The 23,567-nt window shown below is 39.5% G+C and overlaps 1 protein-coding gene across 8 annotated transcripts in view; it reads right to left on the bottom strand.

Annotated features, from left to right (window-relative positions):
• Positions 1-1,033: 1,033 nt before the first annotated feature.
• LOC124795677 (MKRN2 opposite strand protein) overlaps positions 1,034-23,567 on the bottom strand; it is a 95,040-nt gene continuing 72,506 nt past the window's right edge. For all 8 annotated transcript variants that reach the window (XM_047259754.1, XM_047259751.1, XM_047259752.1 and 5 more), the window contains 3 exons: positions 18,621-18,698; positions 6,258-6,464; positions 1,034-1,352 (listed from right to left, as the gene is read on the bottom strand). In XM_047259754.1, the coding sequence (XP_047115710.1) occupies positions 1,118-1,352; positions 6,258-6,464; positions 18,621-18,698 (520 nt within the window). In that variant the 3' untranslated portion in view covers positions 1,034-1,117. The remainder of the gene's footprint in view (positions 1,353-6,257; positions 6,465-18,620; positions 18,699-23,567) is intronic.

Here is a 23,567-nt window from a genome sequence, read left to right as displayed (position 1 = left end):
TACCTGCCTATCAACATGCTTGCGGGCACGCACAGGTAGTGTAGGATACAAGTCAGGTGGCCCTATTTCATGTTATGCACATGTGCAAACCAATGGGCACACCTCCCTGTGTGCAATCAAAGAAGTATGATCGTGTACACTACAGCCGGGCTGCAAGACTGGCCGTGTCATTTGTTTGCCCACTCCTGCCTCTGCTGGCCCAGATGGTTCTGGGCATTTAAATTCTTCACCAGGTTACCATCCCTTACCTCCCTCCTGTCGAGGAGAGGATCAAAGACAAATCAGTACGAGCTAAGAAGTTTTAGTAGCCAAAACTAAATATCTGAATATATTATTGTGATGTCCTCCTTAACTGTGTTGGGGCGAATACAACAAATACAAGGCCACCTGACTTGAATCATTATTCTGATTATACTTGATGTTACGTGAATGTGTGTATTTTTAAAATCTTTCTCAAAAGAGAAAGGGTAGTAAAGTGTACTCCCCACAGATTTACTTACATTTAACTATACATCGCATGTACACAAAAGGTGCATGCAACCTGTTCCAGCTCAAAGACTGGGCTGGCAAACAGCTGACAGGTGGTAATCAGTTACTTGGATCCTAGTGGGCATGATCGTAAGGTCCTAGTTGGACCCTACAGACAGGGGCAGCCACATGACTTGCACATGCACAAACCCATGCAATATGGCTGCCTAGCGGGTAGCCTATACTACCTGTGTCTGTGCAAAGGCAAGTTGACATGTGCTTACACGTGCCTAAGCCTCTGGAGCAGTGTTGGGACAGTCTGATTGAAAGCTTCTACTTATAATGTATACAAGCATTAAAGGTTGCTGTTCAAAGCATGTATTGCATTTTAAATTCCTGTCACTCTTCCTTGTCTATCACTGTTTTAAAAAATGTTTAGAGTCATAATGGATTACTTTCAAGACCACAACATACTGATATTACAAAGATTGACACACCAATATTTATTGCGAAGAAGATAAAAGAGTTAATGGGGTTTGACGACCAATTCACAAGGTGTTATGAATATTTGTTAGGAATAGTAAATTTTATTTAAAAAATATACATTTAGATGATAAAACAAAAATACTGCAACATATACAAACACACCCTATTTAAATGTGTTACAGGCAGTATGTTTTGAAGATATTCTGTGAGTAACACAGCCACTTTTTTTCAGTTTTCGGTACAGAGAAATGTACTTTCCTGCTGTTGTAGTTTGAGGCACAATGTAACTTTCACAAAATCTTGTTCTACTGACAGCGGCTGCACTGAGGGCTCCATACCTCAGCTCTTGCAAAAATTTCAAAACAAAATTGTAACAGTTGAAATTTTCTTCATTGTACCTACCAGAAAAAAAAGAACAAAAATATTGTAGCACGCAAATTTAATAGTCTATGTGGTAAATGTTAGCTTATTTTGCAGCTATCTTTGTACACAAACTGTGTACAGTTTTAGATATGACAGACTACAGATTTATTTATTTATTTACATTTTCTTTGTGTGGGGCCATTGTAATGATGGCTTTTACAAATGTCAGACTTAATACTATGGTTATATTTATACTCATAAAATACACTATATTCTACAGCTGTTGCTTCTTATGTCTATTTTTTACATTTATCACATTACAACTGATATGCTAATGGCTCATGTTACAATCACAATCTTAAAATTCATTGAAAGAATAAAAACATTTTTCTATTAGAAAAGATTTTAATTTTGCTATAAAAACATTTCCCGCGTACGTTCTTAGAGTTTGGTAGCTTTTTATACCAAATCAAACCACTGATATATGGACTTTTATCAGTCATTTTTAACGTTGTTCTGTTACGGAAATAGTTATACTTTGTTCTAGTGTTGTGATCATGTACATCACTGCCCTTGATAGCTTCTGTTGGTTGACTTATAAAAAATACAACTATTTTGAAGATGTACAGAGAATATATTGTCAGATATTTGTGCTGCTCCAACACTTCACGATATGAATCACTATGTCCCATCGTATGTACATGTCATATTGTTCTTTTCTGTAGTAGTAGAAGTATTCTTTTTAAATGTACATCAGCTGCACAGCCCCATAGTTCAATTCCGTAATTGAGAAAGGGGTAAAGTGTTCCATAATATACTAATTTCAGCGCTTGGCTAGGAACGGAATAAAATTTTTACTTCCATTTCTTTATAGAATATCACTGTTGAGAATGGCACATAAGGCAACACTTCGAACAACTTCAGGTGAAGAAGAACTTTGAATTACTTTCCATGCTGTACTTCACCAAAAGCAGTAATCTCTGAAACTGGATGATGCACTTTCTCTGTGATTTGTTCTACACTCGATATATTTGTGAGATTATGTTTCTTTCTCTTGTGAGTAGCATTGAACAAAAACAATTTTTTTTCTCCAAACAGTGCTTCGCAGATTTTAAATGATTCAGGAAAGATATTTTACAACTGTCAAAAGCTGTTAACATTGAAAATTTTAATTATTTTTGGCAATTTCTTACAATATAGGTTGATTTGTTGTATATGTATGATATTTTATATGTTGCACTCTTGAGTTCTACCTGTTCTTTGGGTGTCTACCGCATTTCCTCTCATGTTGTGTTGATAAATATTATCAACAGCATTTTAGCATTATGATTTTAAATCACCATTATTTAAAATTGAAACAAGCCTAAAAATTATTAATGTAACAGCTTCTGGTGGTTTTAAGATTCTGAAACAAATAACTTTGTATTTTGAAAATTCATCACTTAAACAGCATTCAGAAAGAAGAAACTAGAATGGAGCATTCTGTATTCAGTACTCAAGTAACACTACTTTATTCTGAATTTTTTTATAAAGTAGTAATTAAACAGAGAAACATAAATCCATTTACTTTCTGGACATTGATTTTTATGTATGATGCTCTACAATTAGAATGAATTACAGAAAAGTAATATAAATGAAAGATACGCTAGTTAGAAAATTTTGTTTGGAAGCTCTGAATTAAGTTTTGCATTACGATTTTTTAAATACTTTCCAGTAGCTGATTTCAACATCGGGTAGGAAATCAAATCATTGTAATTTAACAGAATTACGCAGTTTATCCATTATTATAACCATTCATTTCAATTTTTCACCTTTTGAAACTGTTTAAATCTTGGGAGAAGTTCTGCAAGATTGCATCTTCATTAAGAAAAACAGTGTCCTAAGTTGGCCATATTCATTATTCCTTATATGAGCAAGATGGTGGCAGATGAATTAAAATTTTCTAGTACAAGCCTGAAACCAATGTTGTATATTATGGTGTTAAATATCAATCCACAAGAGTGATGTGTATCCCTACTTATTCTTGCCAATTAATTTTACTCACAAACGAAAACCAGAAAACAAGTTATATTAGCAGAGAGCATAAATATTGTGGAGCTTTGTTATTTTATTTGCACATGAAGAAACATGCCAAGGGATGACATTTGTCTTCAACATGGAATGGTGACTGCAACAACTTTGTGAGAGAAAGTACTGCCTGGATGCGAACATAGAAGCTCCAACAAGCAGTGTGAAGTTCTTACACACACACACACACACACACACACACACACACACAACAGTTATAATGTTTAATCAAATGAAACATTAATGAAATGTCATTCAGATTCAGTCTTACTTAGGATAGATTTCAATGTACATGCTTATGATTTGACAAGAAGTTTGATCTCATCCATTTGCAGAGTGGAAATGGAATATGTTCTAATATGACTTTTGTCTGGACTTTTCTGCCAGTATTGGTCCGCATGTGTTGGTTTTCAGTACATGTTGTGTCCCAGGTTTTCAGCAAACTGTCAAATTACCACCTGAGGAGGAAGAGGAGGAGGAGGGGGGAGGAGGAACAATGCAGTTGCTACACTGACTTCTCCAACATATTAATACATTCAGAGGTGCAATAGAGAGAAAGCTACACTGGTTCTCATTTGCCCACATTACCCTTTTACAATGAGCATTGCAACTGAATATCCTGTCCAGTGCAATTGAATGTTGTCTTCAATATTAAATCTGTCTTGTAAAGTAGTTTTTAATGGAAAAATTTTCAAAGCTGCTGACACTCGTCACGAAATCTCTGCTGTATATAAACTGAGAGTGACGAGTGAAGGTGTTGTACATTAATGGTATCACTTGCTTAAGAATTCATAACTGGCTGTCAAGAATTAATAACTGGCTGTCTGCAGCAAGCAACAAACTGGGAGAGAAAATCAATTTCAGAATTCATGAAACTAATAATTTCACAATGTCTAAACTGTTGGACAAGTTTCTGCAGACATCTCGGCATGTTCTGCTTGAGATTGTGACTAAAGAATCAGTGTGCTTTAAGTCGTGTGCTCATTTTTATGTAGCAAACTGTCTGCTAAAATGAGAATTGTTGCACCAGTACAAACAGGAAATTTATGAACAATTTCCCTGCAGTCCAGATTTGGTTTTAGGTGAGATCCACCCTCTTAATGCATATGAAAAATTGGCCTGACTCCCAATGCTCTGACTCTGAAAATGAATTCCAATATGTTTTCAATGACTGCCTGCAATCTCAGACAAATGAATTTTAAGCAGAGGGAGTTAGTCAACTCATTAAATGTTGTGAAACATCTTAAGTCTAATTTGTGATTATGTAGAGAAGTAACATAATGGTATAGTATTAAGATTTTAATAGACATGCTGAAACTATTCCGATATTTTATTTATAGCCTGACAGAGGTAACTGGCCACTTAATCTTTGTACAGGGTGCGCAATATAACTCTGACACAGAAAATATTTACAATCAGGAGTCGAACTGTTTTTGGATAGTTAAGGTTTTTTGTTCACTACAGAATCCATTTTGTACCACTCTGCCATTAAGTTTCACATTTCACACTTTGCTGGAGGTTTTGTCGAAACACTTCCAGTCTTAAACACGTGCACAAACAACTCTGCACACAAATTTTTTGGAACATAGTTTTTGCAAATGTCAGCAGTCATAAAATACTAACAAAAATATAACAAACAATATAACAAACAAGGAAAAATAAAAAATGTAACAAAACAGTGTAGACCATATAAAATATTTTACTTTTAAAGCAGAGACAGGTTTTGATCAGTGTTTAATTACCCTCACACCGTTACTCCTTTCTGACTGCTGGAGATGGTGCCATGGAGCACAAACTGCTCTAGGCTGGTGTGAAGAGCACTGCTATTGAACATGGGCTCTTTTTTATGAGTATTATTTTGTGTTGCATTCAACTGGTCACTAAACGCGTCTGCTCTTCTCACTCACTCGTACATAATGACAAAGTGAAGCACTCGGGACAGAACATGTGGAAGATGCGCATACAAAGGCATGTGATTAATAAGGGCCTGTTCTGTGACAGTCACAAATATTATCCAAGCCACTTTCATTTTGCCCACTCTGTACATCAGCAATTTTTTACAGTTTTATATTTTTGAAAGGATTCTGGCAAATAACTTCGTCATTCTCTACAAGTTAGCTTTTGATGCATCCCCTTTGTAATTTTGTATTTCGTCTGCCTTTGCTGCTGAGAGAACAACATGATGCGCTACTTTAAAAACATACCCTAAGTTTTATTGAAAGAATTAATTTGCACTGTACAGTATATAAGTATGTAACAGTCTGCAGCTGTAGGGCAAGTTGGAGATTAATAGCTTAGCAATAATGGTTTGGAGTTTCCATTATTGTTATAACTGCCTTTATCTGAACATGTTCAAACACACAGGGCAACTACAGCTACAGTGTAACAATTCCATACTAATGGATGTTTTCAAAGAGAAACAGATGCTTCCTAATAGATGTGTCATGTAGTATGGTGCAGTGTACAGTGCCTCAGTGCTTCTCAAGAGGAGACATAGGAGACAAGTGATAACATGTCAGGGAAGAATTTAATGACCTATCATCAATGTGCACAAAAGTTATCAGCAAAGCAGTTAATTGTAAAAGTTCATGAACTCAAGCCCCAAGTAGATATAACCAACACCCAAAAAGATATTGGTTTGCATGTAAGCGTATTCTGATTTCTTTTGAACTGTGAGATTATATATAAAGTTTTTGTTTCTTCTTCTTAATCATGACTCAGTGGTTATACAGGGGCACCAATGGGAGACTTTTATAGAATGCACAAACAACAAGTACAGTGACTACTTGCGGTAGATAAATTCTGTTCTTCAGTCTGCTCCTCTGTAATTAATGTCAAGTGTTTCTACTTTAAGCTTAAATGAGCCAAGTTACCTTTCAGAAGACCAGCAAGTCAGACTGGACACATGTCTTAAAGTATTATCCCATATTTCACTCCAAGACTCATCAGCACCATCTACTATTAAGCACTGTTTCCACAAGCTCGCTTTGTCATACTGCAACCCATTTTTGTCATATTCTACCACTAACCCCTTAGATGAAGTGACTCCTATATGAAGGTCTTTAGAATTCAAGTAATCGCTGAAAGATAGAAACACAACGCATTAGCACCAAGAATAGTTGAAAAAATACTCAACATCACATACTTTCAATACTAACTACAACATTATATACCAAACAATGGAAAATCCAGGATGGGACGTAACAGTATTATGAAAAGGAAAGTTGCCACTCACCATACAGTAGAGATGTTAAGTTGCAGATAGGCAAAACAAAACGACTGTCACGAATAAAGCTTTCAGTCAGTAAGGCCTTCGCCAGCAATAGATGAAACACACACACACACAAACACACACACACACACACACACACACGCAAATGCAACTCATACGCACAACTGCAGTCTCAGGCAATGTTTCAGTGAGAGAGAGAGAGAGAGAGAGAGAGAGAGAGTGTGTGTGTGTGTGTGTGTGTGTGTGTGTGTGTGATCTGTTGTTGACAAAGGCCTCACTGGCCAAAAGCTTTATTTTTGACAGTCTTTCTGTTGTGCCTACCTGCAACTCAGCATCTTTACTATACGGTGAGTAGCAACTTTCCCTTTCACAATATTGTTATAACATTATACAGTTATATGTAAAATCTTCATTCACAGAATAATACACATATTGGACAAAATCACCCTTTAAAGGGCATACTGGTTGCTTTGAAATGCCGTGGATGATGTAGAATTGGTACCAATGGCCATATCATACTACACCTCTTGGCAGTGTGTGTGTGTGTGTGTGTGTGTGTGTGTGTGTGTGCACATGTGTGTGTGCATGCGTGCACACGTTTTTATTTGTTTTGTTTTAGGGTGCATAAACAACTACGGTCATATGCGCCCACATCAAAACTGTAGAACAAGAATACAAAGAGAGGAGCTAAAAACGGCTATGCGTTAATCTCAATCGATTGAAGAGAAGACAGTTAAAAACAGGAACATGCAGAAAGATCTGTTAAATACACCATAAAGAAATGGAGATCCTGAAGTAAAGATTAAATGTCCTTCACCATATTGCTATGAACGATAAAAAGTAAAACACGGTTGACAGGCCGCGTGTTGTTTGGTAAAACAGCTGATAAGGCAGATGGCAAACACAAATGAGAACATAAGTGTTAAAAAAAAGGGCATTCCATCAGGAAATGGTGGAGCACCACCTAACAAATGGCGTTGGCTAAAATGACAGTGCTCGATACGCGGCCCAGCCAAAATGATTTCCTTCGCGATGAGAGAGCTGAGTGGAGGTCGTAGCCGGCCGGTGTGGCCAAGCAGTTCTAGGCGCTACAGTCTGGAACCGCGCGACAACTACGGTCACAGGTTCGAATCCTGCCTCAGGCATGGATGTGTGTGATGTCCTTAGGTTAGTTAGGTTTAAGTAGATCTAAGTTCTAGGGGACTGATGACCTCAGAAGTTAAGTCCCATAGTGCTCAGAGCCATTTGAACCATTTTTGGAGGTCATACAAGCTGCTAGGAGAGGCTTAGTAACCTGGAGCTTGTTCCCATGAAGGGACGACCAGTGGCGATGCCAAAGTAACACCACCTGCTGACAGACAGCAACAGAGATCATCGGAAGGAAGTGGAGGTCATACAACCCGCTGGGAGAGGCTTAATAGGCTGGAGCTTGTTCCCATGAAGGGAGGACCAGTGGCGATGCCAAAGTTACACCACCTGCTGGCAAACAGCAACACAGAGATCATCAGAAGGAATGCAAGAATTAGTGGGCTGAGATACAAGGACTGCAGCCTTGGCAGCAGCGTCAGTGGCCTTGTTTCCTGTCAGACCAACGTCACCAGGAACCCACATAAAATCAAAGTGGCTCCATCAAGAATGAGCAAGTGACAGCTTTCCTGGACCGGCTGCACTAAGTGACGAATGGTGTACAGCACACAGAGGCTTTGAAGGACGCAGAGAGAGAGAGAGAGAGAGAGAGAGAGAGAGAGAGAGAGGGAACAGATAGCAAAATTGAAAAGCCTATGTTGCAGGATGTACTGCATTGCCTGATACAGGGTAAAGAGCTCTACTGTAAATACTGAGCAGTGATCCAGAGGTCGATACCAAAATACATTGGTGCCAACGATGAAGGCACACACGACACCACGGTCAGTCTGAGAACCATCAGTGTAGACAAAAGTACTATCGTGAAGTTCCATCCAAATGTAGTGAAACTGAAAGCGATAGACAGAGGCTGGCGCAATGTCCTTAGGAGGTCAATGAAGGCCAAGGTGAACATAGGCCACCACATGAAGCCAAGGTGATGGAGGGTTCACACCCACCAGGAAAGTGGCAGGTAGTGTGAAGTCAAGCTGCTGGAGCATGAGCCAAAAGCGAACACCAGGAGGTAACAGAAAGAAGGAAGCACCCCATACTGGTGACTCTCAACCTGGCTAATGCAAAAGAAAAGGTGCCAGTGGCCAAATGGATGCCACGATGATGGCCAGTACTGAGATAGCATAAGAGGGACAAATGTGCAGCTGCATAAACAAAACACCCATAGTCAAGTTTTGAACAGACAAGGGACCAGTACTTCCAGGAAGTACCACTGAGGACACGTAGGACATTGAGGGACCGCACACAGTGGGACACCAGGTAAGAAAAGTGGGAGGACCTACAAAAGTTTCCCATCGAGCATGAGCCCAAGGAATTTCATGGTTTCAATGAATGGAGGAGCAACAGGCCCAAGATGTAAACATGGTAGAAGAATCCAATAGTGCCACTAGAAACGCATACAAACGGTTTTGTCAGTGGAAAAACAAAAGACACTGTCAATGCTTGATGAATAAAGAGAATCAAGACATTTCTGACAATGCCACTCAATGAGACAGGTCAGTGGAGAACTGCAATAAATGGCAAACTCTTCAACGCTTTTGGAGTGAGAGATGCCTGGTGGGAGACAGGCCATTATAAGGTAATGGCGGTAGAAAAGAGGATGACGCTCAGGATGGAAACCTGAGGCACACCGTTTTCCTGAATAAAGGTGTCCGCCAAGGCAGAACTCACACACGTACCTTGAAAACTCAGTCTTTTAAAAATTCCTGAAGGAAACAGGGCATGTGGCCACGGAAGCCCCACGTGTAGAGAGTACGGAGGATACCAGTGTTCTCCAGCAGGTGTCAAAGACTGTCTCCAAATGAACAAACATGGTCACAGTCTGAGATTTCCGCAGAAAACCATTCATGACATGGTGGACAAAGTGATGAGATGGTCAACTACAGAACAGAACACTTGAAATCCACAATGTTCCGTGGTTAGTAAACTGCGAGACTCGAGCCACCATACCAGCCGGGCATGAATCATACATTCCATCACCTTTCAAACACAGCTAATGAGAGAAATGGGGCGGTAACTAAAAGGAAGGAGTTTGTCCTTACCGAGCTTAGGTATGGGTATGACAGTGGCTTCACACCAGCATCTGGGAAACGGGCCCTCTGCCTAGGTGTGGTTATATGTGTTAAGCAGAAAGTGCTTGCCCACAAGAGATAGGTGCTGCAACATCCGAATGTGAATATCCTCTGGCCCTGGGGCGGAGGATCAAGATGAAGTGAGAGCGTGATCTAGTTCCCTCACAGTAAAAGTAGCATTGTAGTACTCACTATTTTGCGAAGGGAAGGATTTCGCCTAAGCCTCTCCCACTCGTTTTCAATGGAGGAAGGCAGGAGGACAGTGGAAGGAGCTCGAAATCTCTGCAAAATGGCAGTCCAAGGTGTTGGAGATAGCAATAGGTTCCATTACGATACCGTCTGCTACTGTCAGGCTGGAAACTGGGGGAATGAATCTTGATCCCTGAGAGCTGTCGGAGGTTGGCCCACATGATGAAAGAGGGAGTGGAACTATTAAAAGAACTAGTAAATGAAATCCAGCTAGCTTTTTTGCTATCCCGAAGAATGTGGCGACACTGTACGTACAACTGTTTATAATGAATGCAGTTTGCCATTGTAGGATGATGGTTAAAAACACAGAGTAGCACAGCTCTGCGCATGAATTGCATTGCGGCTTGCCTCAGTCCACCGAGGGGCTGGGACATGGGGCAGTAAAGAAGTACGAGGAATGGAACGTCCTGCAGCAGTAAGGATAACATGTGTAAGATATTCCACCTGGTCATCACAACTGGGGAAATGTTGTCGCCAGGGAGGCCTTAGAAAGCTGCTATTTGGGTCTGCAAATAGGTGCGGTAGGAGTCAGCAATCAGATGGCACACGGGACATGGTCGTTCGAGTATGTGTCAGAGAGAATGGGCAAGCTAGGCAGTGCAGAAGGAGAGGTCCAAATGGGAATAAGTGTGAGTGGAAGCTGAAAAGAATGTGGGTGCTTCCATATTAATGCAGACAGGGTTAAGGTGACTGAGAAGGTCAGCCAAGAGGACAACTCTCTGACAGGTTCTGGGCAAGCCCCAAGGGGGATGGTGCACATTAAAGTCACCAAGCAGCAGAAAGAGGTGAGAGAGTTGCCCAATGAGCTGGAGAAGGTCTGCCCGAGTGCCACTGAATGACGGAAAGATGTGAATGGTACAAAGTGAACAGGCCATGTGATGAAGAAAAATGTGGACAACAACAACTTGGAGCCAGGTAGTCAGGGAGATGGACTGACTATGAACATCATCCTGGATGGGCAGCACGACTCCCCCATGAGATGGAATGTCTTCCTAATGGTGAAGGTCAAAGCGGACCGGGAAGAAATGCGAGAGCTCAAAGCAGTTGTGAGGACGCAATTTTGTTTCCTGGAGGCACAGTACAAGCGGACGCTGTGGTTCTAAGAGCAGCTTGAAGTCCTCTTTGTTGGTTCAAAGGCCATGAACGTTCCACTGGAGAAGAGTCACGCCGAGGAAAAAATGAAGGGGTGTCACCTAGGTGGCTGCCAGCGCCAGCCTTCGAAGACTCGCTGGTACAGCACAGAGGTAGCAGGACCCTGCTCCAAGAGCTCTACAGAGGTGTCAGCATTCTCCTTCTGTCGGCCTGCGGAGTCCAGGGCAGAAAAACAGTTGATGGTGCACACCAGCGACACAGAGGTAGGCCAGGTGAGGGTGTCATGTGGCGACACCATTGAAGAGGAGAAGACAGTTTCCCTTTGTTTGACTTCTTGGAGCCTTTCTCGTTGGCAGACGAGATGTAGCAAGAACAGTACTGTAGGTGCCAGATGGTACAACACAGGGTTTCCGACTAGCCACCAACTTGCGAGCGACCAGGTAAGGCACTTTTTCCTTCACCTGTATCTTCTGGACGCCCTGCTCATCGAGATACTCAGGTGGTGGCGGTATGGTTGCCATTGCAATTGATACAGTGGAGAGAAAGAGGCAGACAATCAGACTCGTGAGCATCCCTATCATAGGTTACTCATTTGGTCAGGTGTCGATATGACTCTCGAATGTGGTTGTAACGGGTAGCAGCACATCGGATTCAGAATGTATGGTCCTACTGTGATAACTTTCTAACTTGTTTTGATCTTTGACAGAAGAACCACTCTATCAAAATTGAGAAAAAGAGTGTGTGGGGCACTAAGGATGCATATATTTTTTCATCACCCGATGGACTGCAATGACATCTTGATCAGAGAGCATGTTTGGATTTCTGTCTCAGTCAGAGACAATTCAACAAATGCCAGAAATACTGTTGTACTTAAACGATGTAGTTATTTTTATTTTTTCTAAGGGATAATGAATATCGAGCACCATCATTCAATAGTACCCATATCAAGAGGAAAAGTGATCTCAATAGTCATATATTTTTACAGCAAAACTTGTTATTTCAACCTTTGTTAAACCAAATTGCTTGCGTTTTGGTCCCTTGAAATTCAGTTGACTGAGGGTCTACTGTAGTACTACTGACAACACAAAAAGCACAAATGAGGAGAAAAATCTAACCTTTATCAACCATTCAAACACAGTATTTGATGTTACTGTTTGCAGATCCTTCATCTTTATTTATTTCACAAAATACTGATAAACACACCCACAATTGAAACAACAGATTTGAGAGAAAGGTACTGCAAAACAGTAAATGTGAGGGCAAGATAGCTTGGTCAGTAAGAGCACTGACCAAGAAATGTGAGGTGCTGGCTTCAAGTCAAGTCCATCAATAGTTTTAATATGTCTATTTTCATATATAGAATTTAATATATCATATCATAAAGGTCCCAGCAAAAGCAGACAAGCCTGAAGAAAACAAGCTATTATGAATGGACTCTGGGAATAGTACTGTTGTATGCAAACTGCCTTTACATCCATTGTTCATCTTGATTGTTGTTGCTAAACCCATAGCAGTCATCATACATCAAACATCTGTATACTTCATGCAACTCTCTCTCTCTCTCTCTCTCTCTCTCTCTCTCTCTCTCTCTCACCCCCCCCCCCCCCCTTTCCCATTTCTACGTAAAAATCATCTGCAGTTAATTTGAATTAATTTTTTCCAAATAATTTTCCCTTACCTTTCTTCCTTTCTTGAATTCTCTCTCTCTCTCTCTCTCTCTCTCTCTCTCTCTCTCTCTCATGTAAGCAATTCAGTGACAGCTAATCAGCTAATTTTGCCTCCCTTAGGATTTATTAAGCTACATCATACCAAAAATTATGTCCTTACAGCTAATAATGACCCTATGAGCACAGTGTGGGAAACACTAAAATGTGATGGTGTTCCTCATAAGAGTGAAGCCCAACCAAATTCATCACATTCCATAAAATCCCATCAAGAAGTAGAACCTTCAGTGACATGCAATCATGTCAAGGAATACACTAGCAAAACGTACAAGAAATCATGGAAATTAATCTATATACTGTATTAACAATAAACTTTTACAATATTGCTTAGTGCTATTAATGCTTATGCCAGTTAAATTTAAGTCAGCTAGAAAGAAAGTAACATTTGAAGCCATACATTCAGCCTCACATATCCACAGAACAAGCAGGTGTTGTTGAAGCAAAAGGAACTTGTGAATGGATGCTCAAAACATAACAAATAATCGAGAAATCGTGAGAGAGAGTTCTGTGTTCCTGTCTTCATCTGCTTCAATGACTGTAGGGCAGCCTTTGACTGTGTTTTGTGGGAAGAGTTGTGGCAGCTGATTGCTGAGTTCAATGTCCCACAACATTTGACAGCACTGATCAGAATTCTATACAATAATCACCTCACAGCTGTGAAGAGAAATGCTGGCACATCTGATTTCTTCAGTGTATCAAAAGGCATAAGATAGGGTTGTGATCTATCTTCCAGACTGTACAACATCTATGCGTAACATGACATTAGAAATGCTCTTGTTGTTTGGACTAGCCAGCCGATGTGGCCGAGCGGTTCTAGGCGCTTCAGTCTGGAACCGCGCGACCAGAACGGTCACAGGTTCGAATCCTGCCTCAGGCATGGATGTGTGTGATCTCCTTAGGTTAGTTAGGTTTAAGTAGTTCTAAGTTCTAGGGGACTGATGACCTCAGATGTTAAGTCCCATAGTGCTCAGAGCCATTTGAACCATTTGTTTGGACTTAAGTCATCTCAATTGGTGATAGAATTATTTACAACCTCTGATTTGTTAATGACACAATGCTTTTAGCCAGTGTTGAAGATGAACTTGCTGAGCTATTAACAAAAGTAATGGAAATTCGTCTATCATATGGACTGGACCTCAATCTCAATCTCAGTAAGTCCAAACTCATGATAGTTGATCGAGGAGTACAGTTTCAACTCACAGGTCAATTAAAGGAACTGGAAGTCATGCATTCTTTCGTCTATCTTGGGTCAACTATCTGTGACACGAGAAGCTGTGAAGATAAGATAAGAAGACAGATAACGCTAGGGTGAGTGGCTACGAAGAAGCTCACCAAGACCTGACAGAACAGAGCAATAATGAACACCACAAAGGTCTGGCTTGTTAAAACACCCAAGTTTTCTGTCTTCTTTTATTGTTGCAAGACATGGACCCTTAAAGGCAGAGACAAACAGTGCATCAATGTATTTGAGCTTTGGTGCTTGCGGAGGATGCTGCGCAGAAAATGGACTGAAAGACGAACAAATGAGTCCATTATTGAGCAATTCAATTTCTTGATGCACCTTTCTTTTTGTGTCAACCAAAAAATTCTCCAGTTCTTTGGCCATACTGTGAGAAGAGATGGAGAAAACCTGGAAAAAATAATCATGGAAGAGAAGATCGAGGGCAAGTGAATAAGAGGAAGAGCAGCGGAAAAGTGGACTGATGAAATCACGGTCTTGTGTCTACCTCTTCAGCAAGTTCTAAGAAAAGCTGGTAACCGTCCAGGATGCAGACGCTCGATTCTTGGGTCACAAAGCTCAGCAAAGAGCACAACAACTTCTGGTGGTGGTGATGACGATGATATTTGGAATTACCACTGATAATTAAGAAATCATGTATAATCATACAGGCGTGAATGTAAGTATTTCTGATTGTGGAGTTCTAAAACAAATGCGATTTTATGTAAAGCTAGTCCACCATTGTTACAAGGTACAAGTGTCTCAGCATCTCACATTTTCCCATGTCATGATGTGTTTGCAATGCATTCACATCTACTGAAATCCATTTCTACAGAAGAATGTAATGCATGAAATAAAGATTTTTAATTACAGATTATCATAAGCAAAATAGGCAGCAGAGAATGTGTTTGAAATTCTGTAGGTGTGTTTCCTAATACACGCACCAAAAAAAGTTTTGTATCACCTCAGTTTCGAGAGTTCTGGAACCTGTACAGAAAATTGGAATAGAGATCAATATAAACATCATTTCCACCCTTTTTACTGCTCATGAAAACAACACATTGCATGTTGTACCACCTCACAGCGAGACTTTCAGAGGTGATGGTCCATACTGCTGTACACGCCGGTACCTCTAATATCCAGTAGCACGTCCTCTTGCATTGACACATGCCTGTATTCGTCATGGCATACTCTCCACAAGTTCATCAAGGCACTGTTCGTCCAGACTGTCCCACTCCTCAACAGCGATTTGGCGTAGATCCCCCAGAGTGGTTGGTGAGTCACGTCGACCATAAACAGTCCTTTTCAATCTATCCCAGGCATGTTCCATAGGGTTCATGTCTGGAGAACATGCTGGCCACTCTAGTTGAGCAATGTCATTATCCTGAAGGAAATCATTCACAAGACGTGCACACAATGGGGGTGTGAATTGTCATCCATGAAGATGAATGCCTCACCAATACGCTGCCGATATTGTACAGCCGTTACTGTGCCTTCCATGACCACCAGCGGCGTACCTCAGTCCCACATAATGCCACCCCAAAACATCAGGGAACCTCCACCTTGCTGCACTTGCTGGACATTGTGTCTAAGGCATTCAGAGTGACCGGGTTACCTCCAAACACGTCTCCGACGACTGTCTGGTTGAAGGCATATGCGACACTTATTGGTGAAGAGAACGTGATGCCAATCCCGAGCGGTCCATTTGGCATGTTGTTGGGCCCATCTGTACCGCGCTGCATGGTGTCGTGGTCGCAAAGATGGACCTCGCTATGTATGCCGAGAGTGAAGTTGTGCATCAGGCAGCCTATTGCGCACAATCTGAGTCATAACACTATGTTCTGTGGCTGCACAAAAAGCACTGTTCAACATGGTGGCGTTGCTGTCAGGGTTCCTCCAAGCCATAATTGGTAGGTAGCGATCATCCACTGCAATAGTAGCTCTTGGGCAGCCTGAGTAAGACATGTCATCGACAGTTCCTGTCTCTCTGTATCTCCTCCATGTCCGAACAACATAACTTTGATTCACTCGGATACACCTGGACACTTCCCTTGTTGAGAGCCCTTTCTGGCACAAAGTAACATTGTGGACACAATCGAACCGCAGTATTGACCGTCTAGGTGTGGTTCAGCTACAGGCAACATGAGCTGTGTACCTCCTTCCTGATGGAATGACGAACTGATTATCTGTTGGACCCCCTCATCTAATAGGCACTGCTCATGCATAGTTATGACATCTTTGGGCAAGTTTAGTGACATCTCTGAACAGTGAAAGGGACTGTGTCTGAGATACAGTATCCACAGTCAACATCTATCTTCAGGAGTTTTGGGAACTAGAGAGACGCAAAACTTTTTTTGATGTGTGTATTACTCAAAACATTTAATACTGAAAACATAGATATGATTATCTTCCTGGATGATTATTTGAGAAAGACCTTCAAGTAGATATATTACAAATAACTGCATACACTATGAAGGTACTGAGAACAGAACTTTCCAGGAAAGGGACTGGTAGCCACAAAGTACACTATCATAACACACCTTGGGACAACAAACAGATGATTCAAAAAAGTTAGAATTATGCTTACCAAATACTTCAATAATGGATGCAGTGTGCCCTTCAATGAAAAAATATTCTGTAGAGCCGAATAAACTGTCATTATACTGCTTAGTGCTGTTCATCCTTATGCCAGTTAAATTTAAACAAATGAATTAGAAACACATCACTACTCTGAAAAAAAGTGCTGCCTCCCTAAAACATGGAAAATCTAGGGTCGAATAACAGTATCCTTTTACAATACTGCTGCCTCCTTAGGTTAAATAGCTGCTATTGATGTCCTGTTGATAGCCTGATATTTACTTGATTCCAACTGATTTTTTAAACAGTGATCTGCATCAGTAAATACTGAGATCTGTTGAAAACAAATTACTGCTTGTTGTGCAGCTTTTAACATTACTGAATAACTTTATACCAGAGTACACAATTCCAGTGTGAACACTAGACAAACCCCATTCTGAAGTAAATGTATTGGAAAATTAGTATAAAAATTCCAAGAAAGGCTCCTAAAAGACATACAGTTATCTACTTTGCACAATATTCTTACAGTTCACTCAAAATAAGCCAACACAACTGTCCTTAGGTCAACACAATGAGAAATGCTTCTAAGGGCAAACACACTGAATTAAGCTTCTTGATTGGTTTATCTACAAGTTGACTCCATTTAACATACTAACCAACTGGACCTGAAGTGATTTTGCAGTGTTTCATTTAGTGTGTGACCATTAATGTCTCCTTGTGACAACAGGTCATTCTTGTTTGAAGTCAAGTATTACAATTTCTTGTGAGATTAAGACTTAAACTAATGGCTGTGAACCACTTTTATGCCTGTTCAGCTATCATCTACAGCTAAATCTATATTCTGCAAATCACTGTGAACATCGAAGGGGATGCAACATCATACTGATAAGTGGACTCATACTAACAATTTCTTAGTACCAGTAATTTGACTAGATTTTGTACTCACTGAAATATCAACATATACTGTCTCAACAAGGGAAATTTCATTTCATTTCATCCTCCCCTTCAGGGTGCTTTGTGCTTCACTTTTTTTGTCAGCCAGTGTATATCTTGATCAGAGGTGGTTTACTTATCCTGTTTTATAGATGAGTGGCACTACAGCAGATTTAAGACTGTCTGGGAATAAGCCTTGTGTAACTGATTACAAAGTTCACTTAAGGTTAGTCCTATTACGTTAGCACAAGATTTTAAAACTATGCTAGAAACACCATTATAATCAGCTACTTTTTAGAGACCTGTAAAATTTTGGAATACCTGTAAGGGTTGTATCTCTGAAGTTAATGCCCATTCATGGTGCTGTATATCTGTATTTGGTTGTTTATTAGTGAGTGCAGTGTTTACTGTTGCATCACTGCACAACTATCACAAATGTTACTTCAGATATAAAATGAAAAATGTGCAACTTATCAGTGGATTTTGTCATCTCATAAACAGTTATCTGGCCTATTTTAATCTATTATGTATATTGGCATAGTTGCAAAGCTCACAAATGAGTTATACTTTTTTCATTTTTCATATGACATTCACTTCTGTCGTAATTATGTCTTTGACTGCTATGGCTGTGCTTAACTCTTATTAGAGACACCATTATGTTTCTCTCCCCACACTGCTGTGTCAATCATAACATGCTGTCAGCATCACATAATTAATGTGTGATGTGATATCATAATACCCAAGGGCTGAATTTAGCTAATCACAAATTATGATAGAAAGTGCTATTTAAAAAAATCCTACCATAGAAAAATTACTGTTTTGGAACAGCTTACACTACCATTCATTTACCAAAACATGGAGGGGGATACACAGTTAATGAAGAAACATGCCTTAGCTTTTTTCCAATAAATAGAGGCACAAATGCATGCAGCTAAAAAATCTTTTATTTTTCTTCAAACAGGAAGTTACTTACAACACAACACTATTTAAAAATAACAGCTTACTTGAGGAAATCTCCATTTGTAGGTTTCATAACTATGCAACATGAATGCTGTGATGCACGCACAAATGGGTATGGAATCCTGCACAGAAGGAAAAAGAAAAATTTTACATGAGAGATTAATAACAAGCACTGCTTTCAAATAAAGTTTTACTTTAGAAGTATGCTCTTAAGCACCTCAATAGCCTGAACATCCACAAAAATATTTCAACATGTTTTTCATTTCTCAAACAATACAGGTTTTCACAAGTGACTAATACTTCTTAGAGAAATACATGTTTGTTACTAAAATTTATGTTTTCAGATCTTTTCACGGCTGTGTCTTTGTGCATTACAAAACAATTGTAAACAAAGCAAGTCTTTGCAGAATTAAATGATTGCTGAGTAATTTGTTAAAATCATACCTTGACAATACTTCTTCACAAATAATTACGCTATCTACAAAAAAAGACAAACAGCTATTAACAAAATGGACAGTAATTAACATATAACACGATTAGTAGTTGTATCACACTTCATTGTAGCATGCTCAAAATCCCCCCCGTCTCTATATAGGAAAAATATCCATATTTCCATATACAAAAAAAAAAAAAAATCTGTGTTCTTCCAGTAAAGAACTCTGATAATCACCAGTGAAAGTAATATACATTCACTCCTTTTTCAACACTACTACCAAAGTGCTATTTCAATTTCCTTCTTCACGCAGCATTTGAAGAAAGAGTCCAGTGTTTCTAATTTCCTTTTGCTGCAGTTTATTCCGGTCACCATGTCATAAAAAAGAATAAGGAGACTTTCATGCCAAAGGAAGCTTTAAGATTTTTAGGCATTTGAAAGAAATCCTGTTACAATATTTGGAAGATTTTGTGTATGTCCTTTTGAAAATCACAGCAGTTTTAATATGGTAAAAGTTTTTGCAGTTCTCAGATATTATTCTAAATGATGGACCCATTTTCAAAACTTCATATTCATTGAAGTACAAATCCAAAATGAACAGGATTTATATCAACGAAAAGAGGAAATTTTAAAGTTTTTTTTCATAATGTTTGATGTCAATTTAATAAATTGTAATTAATTAGTTTTTAATAATTATTTAATAATTGGAAATGTGATAAATGTTATAAATGTTCAATGTGGCCTCTGTTGGCTGCATGTCAAACATCGACACGGTAGCCGAACTTGTCCCACACACGCAAAAGCATATCTACTGTTACTGTGTACACAGCAGCAGTGATTCGGTTCCGCAGATCATTCAGAGTGGTTAGTAGAGGCAGGACATACACAGATTCCGGCACATAACACCATAAGGAATAGTCGCAGGGTGTGAGATCAGGAGACCTCGGTGGCCGGAAGTGCAGAGCGAGGTCCTAAAGTCCCCTGCGACTGATCCAGCGCTGAGGAAGGGAGTCATTCAAAAAGCCTCGTACATCACAGTGCCAATGGGTGGGAGCTCCATCTTGCTGAAAAATGAAGTCCCAGGGAATCTTCCATAACTTGAGGCAACAGCCATTGTTCCAACATGTCCAGGTACTTGATCGGTGAGTCTCTTTCATGTTGCAATGGTGAATGTGTATTTTTCAAACACCACATGCGAACATTGAGTCTGTTGACGTTTCCACTAAGGTGAAATGTTGCTTTATCGCTAAAAATTACATGCTGTAGAAATGCGTCATCCTCCATCTTTGCTAGCACATAACCACAAAATGGGAGACGCTTCCCTTTGTCATTGGGGTTGAAAGCCTGCACAAGTTGTAATCGGTAGGGCTTGTACAGCAAACACCGTCTCAGAACTTTCCATACAGTTGGTTGGGGCATTCCAAGTTCTTGACTGGCTGTATTGGTAGACTTACTGCGACTGCACACAAAACTTTGTTGAATCCATCGATCATCATCCTCTGACACGACCTGTGCTTTTTCCTTTGCACACACTCCCAGTCTATTTAAATTGCTTAAACCAAAGGCTAATGCTTTTGCGAGTTGGTGGTTGAATACCAAATTTGGTACGAAATGCCTGCTGCACTGCAATTTGTGACTCATTTTTCACGAACCCAAAAATGCAGAAAATCTTGTGCTCCACAGTCACCATCTTACTCAAAACTGACAGTGAAACGGAATGATGGCCCTATTGCCACGAGAATTCTACCGGCCATTTCTGAAACCATCACCGCCTGCCCACCAAAAACTTTGAAACTTCCTCTTTTCATTGGTACAAGGCTTGTTCATTTTGGATTTGTACTTGAATACATACGAATTTCTGAAAATGGGTCCGTCATTTAGAATAACCCTGAATTATTTGAAGTGGTTTGCACACCACCACCATTTGCAGCAGCTTCCAGTCCTTCACCAGCATTCAAGATAGCATTGAACTGTACTTTTTTTTATAGCTGTTGATCCACTCTGCATCTAGAAACATCAGCTGCAAAGTGCACTTTATTCTAATCAATAATAAGATGGACACTGCCAAAATTTGGACTCCAATACAAGAATGGATTTGCCTGGCAGTCATCATAAGTAGAATTAGCTAGTCAATTTCAGTGCTCTACAAAGAAATATGGACAGCCATGGTGCACATGTAATGTTGTGGTATGGTCTCTGAAACACATATTTATCGTCTTGCAACATAGTAGTAAATAAATTGTAAGTTTTCAGAACTACTTGATACTTAATTTTGTTCAATATGATTACTTGTGTATAACTGAAAAACATCTCTCTGTATTTGTATTACTTTCTTGGTACAGTTAAGCTATTTGCTTGTTCCTTGGATCATAACTGTGAGCCTTCACTATGATGTGGAATCAGTCAGTTTTACAACATACATCAGGTTATTAACAATTCAGAAATTCTTCAACAGAGTAGAACAAGTTGTCAAGCAGATATGATTTCTATCTGTGTCTGAAGTTAATTTGATAACCTACTAAATGCTTTACATCTTTGGTCAAAGATATTTATGGGTTAGTTCCTCACTCTTTTCTACGCCGCTTTCCAGCTGAGTGATGAATTGACTTGCACTTAATGATTTGTGGGTTGGTGTAAACATGGAAGTTGAAAAGGTACACCTATTTACTTAAACTTCTCACATCTCAAATGACATTTGATGACATTCTGCACTGAGATTCAGTAAACAATTTCTATCACTGCTCAAGAGAGTGGGTTGTCTATCCCAAGGACAAAATATTGAAGTAATTCTTGTTGTTGTATACAAATTACTATTGTGTAAAATAATAACAACAACAATAATAATAAAAATAGTAATAATATACTATCCAATCTCAAATTCATGGATATCTTCTGCTGCAAAACTCATGTGTTATTAACATGTATGAAGAGTGCTGCAAGTAATATTGGTCTTTAATCTGCTTAGTGCTGTTCATTCTTATGCCAGGTAAATTTAAACAAATAAATTAGAAACACATTGCTATTCTGAAAAACTCCCAATGCTATCATCTGGTGTCCAATCTCTGTAACATCGTAGTGAATGTTAGAGTATATCAGTGAGCACAGTTTCATCCACATAGAACTATTCAAAAATTAATAGGTCTTCGTTAGACTATGGCCCAAAAACACATGCACTGAAATAAGATTCCACTGTTATGCCATAATCTCACCTGAGGAATGTATTCCTCTTAGTTCAAGCTAAAGTGTAACAGCTTCCACACACTGAGGGAATTTTGTGCTTTTCCAGTTAAAAAAAAAAAAACTGAATAATAAGCATTTTATTATGCTTTTAAAGGGACATAGGGACTGATTATTAGTGCAAAAGTTACTAAACAATAGAAAATATGCACAGGTTGCAGGAAATCTTTGAGTATCTATACAATTTATAGCCTCAGAAGCTAATACATATTTTTACAGAAGTAGTTCAAAGACACAAAATTACAGCAGCACAAGCACGTTAGATGATGTGAAAAATGTATACTCTTAGGTACAAATAAACACCTCATAAAACAATGAGTAATGTGTCAGGTTCAGACTTGCTCATTACAACAAGATTATGAGACAGAATGGTTGCCAACTACTTACCTTCAGAAGATGAAAATCTGAATATTTCTGATAAACACATCACAAATATAAAGCTGTCATTGACCTGAAGGTTTGTTTGTAAACCATATACCAGTAGCTATATTAGACACTGCCCTCACTGCCTTCCCCTGCCTTACAAATGACTTACGTAGCCTGTTATGGGGGACTCTGATGCCTGGGAACTTGGCCATTTATCACATCAACAAACATTGTCAAAATTGATAAGTAATTGGACAAAAATCCTAGGGCAGACTGGGGACTGAACCTGAGGCATTTGGGTCTATCATCTGGCATTTTACTACCACTGAGCGACCAAGCCAGGATAGATATACATAAATAGTTTTTAGTTTTTGTACTTCATATGCACACATGAAAGTACAAAAAACTATTCTGGTTTACAAAACTATCACATCCTTCCCATTGGCAGAAAAGAAGTAGACAGTGTAAAGGGTTTGAAAGGAAGGACAGACCACTCAGACCCCATAACGATAGAGATCAACCAGTATGAGAGAGTAGGATGTCAAGGATTGCACTTCAGTTACTGGCTACATTCCTGAGATATAATAATTGTGTATGGCACACCGGTTATTCAATCAGGGAAAGGGGAGTTGCAGTTCAGGGTGGACCCTGAACCACGCGTCATTCCTGGTGACTACCTCATCATTGAGAGGTGAAGACTAGATTACTGGCGGACAGAAAATTTTTTTGTGTTCCAGCTAGGATTCGATTCCACAACCTCTGCACTTTCCTGCTAGACCAACCTCTATACTTTCCTGCTAGACCACCAGGTCCAACAGTCCATGAGATGATAGAAGGATATTGTGACATGTACAGATTGATTAAGTGGTAGAGCAATAAGAAGTAAAATAACTAGTGCAATTAAGAATGAGAAGGAAAGCAGGACATGAGGTAGGGGGAAAACAAAGATAGACTG

The sequence above is a fragment of the Schistocerca piceifrons genome, chromosome 4 (assembly GCF_021461385.2).
Source record: "Schistocerca piceifrons isolate TAMUIC-IGC-003096 chromosome 4, iqSchPice1.1, whole genome shotgun sequence".
Lineage (NCBI taxonomy): Eukaryota > Metazoa > Arthropoda > Insecta > Orthoptera > Acrididae > Schistocerca > Schistocerca piceifrons.
This window is presented reverse-complemented; position numbering and strand designations above follow the sequence as displayed.